This window comes from Muscardinus avellanarius (genome assembly GCF_963383645.1).
Source record: "Muscardinus avellanarius genome assembly, chromosome: 10".
Classification (NCBI taxonomy): domain Eukaryota; kingdom Metazoa; phylum Chordata; class Mammalia; order Rodentia; family Gliridae; genus Muscardinus; species Muscardinus avellanarius.
The window spans coordinates 13,800,506-13,805,659 of NC_137796.1; the positions used below are offsets into that span (position 1 = coordinate 13,800,506).

General features: G+C 52.6%; 1 protein-coding gene across 1 annotated transcript; it reads left to right on the plus strand.

Moving 5' to 3' along the window:
- Nucleotides 1–1,376: 1,376 nt before the first annotated feature.
- On the plus strand, nt 1,377–2,540 carry CHST4 (carbohydrate sulfotransferase 4; the record flags this gene model as incomplete). Its single annotated transcript, XM_080702606.1, has 1 exon — nt 1,377–2,540. The coding sequence occupies one exon, from the start codon at nt 1,377–1,379 to the stop codon at nt 2,538–2,540; it is 1,164 nt and encodes a 387-aa protein (XP_080558732.1).
- Nucleotides 2,541–5,154: the final 2,614 nt, after the last annotated feature.

The window sequence follows — 5,154 nt, forward strand, 5'->3', positions numbered from 1 at the left end:
AGTTGCAAAGGGCCTCACTAAGTAGCTGAGGCTGTCTGCAAACCGCACTCCTGTCTCAGTCTTAATTTTTTTTAAAAATAGGTTCTCACTAAGTTGCTGAGGGTCCCACTAAGATGCAGAGGCTGGCTTTGAACTTGCAATCCTCCCATCTTAGACTCCCAAGGACAGGGATTGCAGGCGTGTGCCACCATGCCAGGATCAGATTTTTTTTTTTTTTTTTTTTTTTTGCAGTACTGGGCATGGAACCCAGAGGCATTCTACCTCTGAGCTATATCTTCGGCCTTATTTTTTATTCTTTATTTTGAAACAGGGTCTCACTGAGTTGCAAAGGGCCTCACTAAGTAGCTGAGGCTGTCCATGAACTGTGATCCCCCTGTCTCAGCCTCCTATATGTTGGGATTACAAGTGTGCGCCACCACGCACAGCCCAGGATCAGAATTTTTTATGAATATCTACACCCCTGCTGAAATGACATTCCCTAGGTTGTGCAATGCAGAACCTGCCTCAGTATACTAAACCTTAACTTAGTAAGTGGGTCATGCTGAGCGCGCGCATTCCCCAAGCAGCAGCAGTGCCAGAAAGGCCATGCGGACCACCCTCACAGCACGAGGGCTGGCTCGCCATGCGTCCGTAGAGTCCACTGGTAAGGAGCCGACGATTCAGCTGAAATAGATCCCCATCGCTTATCACAGACATAAGGGGGACCAGCTCCCCGTGTCCTTAGTTCCACAGGTGAAAACCAAATCAAAGGGAAGCGGAGGGCTGGTGCCCTGGGCTCTCGGCTCCGTAACTGAAGAAACGAGTCTGAAGCCAAGCAGTTTTAGAGCCTGCAGCCCTATGTTCAGGGGAGCGAAGTGGAAAGTCTGGAGGAGGGCCTGAGAAGGGGCTGGGGGGATCTGCCTCAGTTGAGGTGGGCTGGGAATGGCCTCAGGGCGTTCCTTGCTGGGCGGCTCAGCCCCCTGAGCTTTTAGAGGATTACCAAGAATCCAATCCAGACTTGGGCTGGGCTGAGACCAAGCTTTGCCTCTGTGGCCTGTGAAGACCTGGGTGCCACCAGGGAACCACGGTGGACAGGGTCCCCATGCTTAAGGCCTGTGGAGGCTTCCAGGTATTCTTGGTAGTACAATGGATAAGAACAACCAGGAGGAAGGAATCAATGCCCCCCAAAAGGATGGGATCAATTAGTGCCCTAGCTTCGAGGGACAGGAACTGATCTTGGACAAGCATTCGGGCCACTGGTTGAAGGAATGCCAGTATCCTCCGTGCGTCTGGAGGGGGTCAGGGAGAGGTGGCTCTGGCTAGAGCGGGAACAAGGCAGACGGAGCAGCACTAACTCGGCCCTCCGCCTCTCCTCACAGGCCTTCTGCTGTGGCACCATGCTGCTGCCCAGGAAGACGTGGCTACTGCTGTTCCTGGCTTCCCAGATGGCCGTCTTCGTTCTCTTCTTCCATCTGTATGACCAGAACTCCCTGTTCCAGAAGGAGGAGCCCAAATCCATGCACGTGCTGGTCCTGTCCTCCTGGCGTTCCGGCTCTTCGTTTGTGGGGCAGCTCTTTGGGCAGCACCCCGACGTCTTCTACCTGATGGAGCCCGCCTGGCACGTGTGGATGGCCTTCACCCACAGTACCGCCTGGAAGCTGCACATGGCGGCGCGGGATCTGCTGCGCTCCGTCTTTCTGTGTGACATGAGTGTCTTTGATGCCTACATGAACCCTGGGCCCCGCAAACAGTCCAGCCTCTTCCAGTGGGAACAGAGCCGGGCTCTGTGTTCGCCGCCTGCCTGCGACGTCTTCCCACGGGACAAAGTCATCTCCAGTGTTCACTGCAAGGCCATGTGCAGCAAACAGCCCTTCGAGGTGGTGGAGGCGGCCTGCCGCTCCTACAGCCACGTGGTGCTCAAGGAGGTGCGCTTCTTCAACCTGCAGGTGCTCTACCCACTGCTCGTGGACCCCGCGCTCAACCTGCGCATCGTGCACCTGGTGCGCGACCCCCGCGCCGTGTTCCGCTCCCGAGAACACACCACAGAAGAACTCATGATTGACAGTCACATCGTGATGGGGCAGAACCGGCAAAAGGTCAGAAAGGAGGACCAGCCATACTATATGATGAAGGTCATCTGCCAAAGCCAGATGGACATATACAAGGCCATCCAGTCCCTGCCCAAAGCCCTGCAGCAGCGCTACTTGCTCATACGCTACGAGGACCTGGTCCGGGCCCCCGTGGCCCAGACGTCCCAGATGTATGAACATGTGGGGCTGACGTTCTTTCCCCATCTCCAGATCTGGGTGCACAACATCACCCGTGGCAAGGGCATGGGTCAGCATGCCTTCCACACCAATGCCAGGAACGCCCTCAACGTTTCCCAGGCCTGGCGCTGGTCCCTGCCTCTTGAAAAGGTTTTTCGACTTCAGGAAGTCTGTGGCAACGCTATGAATTTGCTGGGCTACCGCCAGGTCAGATCCAAACAAGAGCAGCACAACCTGTCACTGGATCTTCTGTCCACCTGGAAGCCTTCAGAACATGTGTACCAGGAAGGCTGAGAAGGGCTGTCTCCACCTGGCCTCACCTCAGCCCCAATCACGGAATGATTGTGGTGGCGTACACGTGTAATCCTAGTACGTAGGAGGCTGTGTCTTAACTGTGTCTCTGCAGTGTGGACGTCGAATGTGCGTGGTGCCCGCATGCTCTTGAGCAGAGAACCTCTGTGTCTAAACTCTTATCTAGAAAAGACCCGGGAGCCTTATGTGGGCAGCTTATCCCACCGAGGAAACGGGGTATTTATTGCCTTTCTTCTCTTCTCCATCTTCCTGCCGACACATACCTTGGAGACTTGGTGGCCTGAGAGCCTAGTGGACACCTAGCAGTATTAGTGGAATCAACCCATAAAGCTCTGTGTCCACATCTTGCCCAAAGAAAAAGGGAAGGACAGCAAACTGCAGAGATGTGAGCGCTGAGCCTCGGTGTCCCCAGCAGACCGGAGGAAAGCAACAGGAACAAGGTTGGGTGCTTACCTGCGAACCTGACCATCGCAGCGATCGCTACCAAGAACGTGAAACCAGCTCTGTATAATAAAGCAAGCTCTTAGGGCCAGGGGCTGCTGGGCTCTATCTGGATGTCACTTCCCTCAGAGTCTTCCTATTACGTGGAAGACTTTGATCTGTGAAGCTCATCCGTGAACAATAAAATTCCAAAATAAGTTTCTGTTAGGAATGTTCCCTCACATGCTTTCCAGTTACTAGTAGTAGACATTCATTCTTACAGGATCCTCATTATCTTTGTAGATTTTTATACTTTTGCTATTATCTATCACTTATGTATATAAAAAATTGCTACAAGCTGGGTATCACTTGTAATCCTAGTACTTAGGAGGCTGAGATAGGAGGATCACAGGTTCACAGTCAGCCTCAGCTATTTAGTGAGCCCTCCAAAATTTAGTAAGACCTTGTTTCAAAATAAAGGATTAAAAAGTAGGGTTGGAGCCGGGCATGGTGGCGCACGCTTGTAATCCCCACGCTTGGGAGGCAGAGACAGGAGGATGGCGCAGGTTCGAAGCCCGCCACGCACGCTGGCATAGGAGACCCTGTTTCCAAATTTTAAAAATGTAAAAATAGGTCTGGGAGTGTAGCCTGGAGGTAGAAGGGCTTCCAGGAACCCCAGTACCACAAAAAAATAAATAAATAAAAATAAATAAATAAAAAATAAAAAGTAGGGTTGGGAGTGTAGCTTGGAGGTAGAATGCCCCTGGGTTCTATCCCCAGTACTGTAAAAAAAAAAAAAAAAGCTACAATAATGTTCAGTGCTGGATGACAAACTAAGTCTACATCCTCTTAAGACTTGGCAGAAGCCAGCATGGTGGTACACGCTCAGAATCCCAGTACTTAGGAGGCTGAGACAGGAGGACCACAGCTTCCCAGCCAGTCTTAGTTACTTAGGCCCTCCACAACTTAGTGAGACTCTCTTTCAAAGAATAAAAAAATAGGGCTAGAGATGTAGCTCAGAGAAAGAATGCCCCTGGGTCCAATCCCCAGTAACCCCCAAAAAAGGAATTGCCATAAAGTAGACAACCAGCACCTCAGCCCTTTCTCGTGAAGCATGAGCTATGAGAAGGACTTGTGCATCACCCTAGGGTTTGAGCAAATAATTCTTTCACTCTGATTCCCCAGTCGGAAGATCTCAGCTCTAGTCATTGCCTCACCTGGTTCTAGAATTCACCTCCCCTAATAAGAAAGTTGTTCCTCCCAGGCCCTGCAGGCGCCCTCGATCCAGGTGAGCACCACAATCACCTGGTACAAATGCCCCTGCCACGCCTCCCTCAGTCGCTGGGACTGCGCGCTCTCGATGTGGGAGCTGGGGTTCCGGCCGTTCATCTCGCTGCCCAGTGACCCTTCCATGGTAGGCCTGGCTCCAGACACCCCGCACTGGGCAGCAGCAAAGTTCAACTTCTTCTCCAAGACAGGGGCCTGCAACACAGCAGAGTAGGCATGTCGTTGGCCCCTGCCAGCAGGGCTGTCCTCACTGGCAAGAATAGGAGAAAGGTCTATATACGTCTGAGCTCCACTGAGGTCTCTCTGACACCGGACTTCTCTAGCAACCTGAGGGATTCTGTGTGTGTGTGTGTGTGTGTGTGTGTGTGTGTGTGTGTGTGTGTGTTCTACAACTGAGCTACATCCCCAGCTCTCATTTATTTTTCTAATTTTGAAACAAGGTCTTGCTAAGTTGCAGAGGTTGGCCTTGAACTTGTGAGCCTCCTGTCAGGCTCCTGAGTAGCTGGGATTACAGGTGTGGGCTACCTCGCCCCGCCTGTTTCCGCCTTCTGGCCTGCCTCTCACTTTGCAGACCTTCCTGTTATGGTTAGATAAAGAATGCCCTGAAGAGCTCATGTATTAATGTTCAGATGAGATCGGGCGCGTTCAGGGTGGTATGGCCGTAGACACGTACTAATGTTCAAAGTCGACACATTCAAGTCGTGAGGGTTGTAATGGCGTCAGCAGGTCAATCCCGGGATTGGCTAGCCATGGCCTGGGGCTCACCTGGACGGTGCAGCTGGGGAAGCTGGGTCCCTGGGCTGTGGTCTTGGGGACTGTGCTTCTGCCCCTGAGCCCTGGCTTGCTGGCTCTCTTGCTCCCAGCCTCCATGATGTGAGGCCAGAGCCTT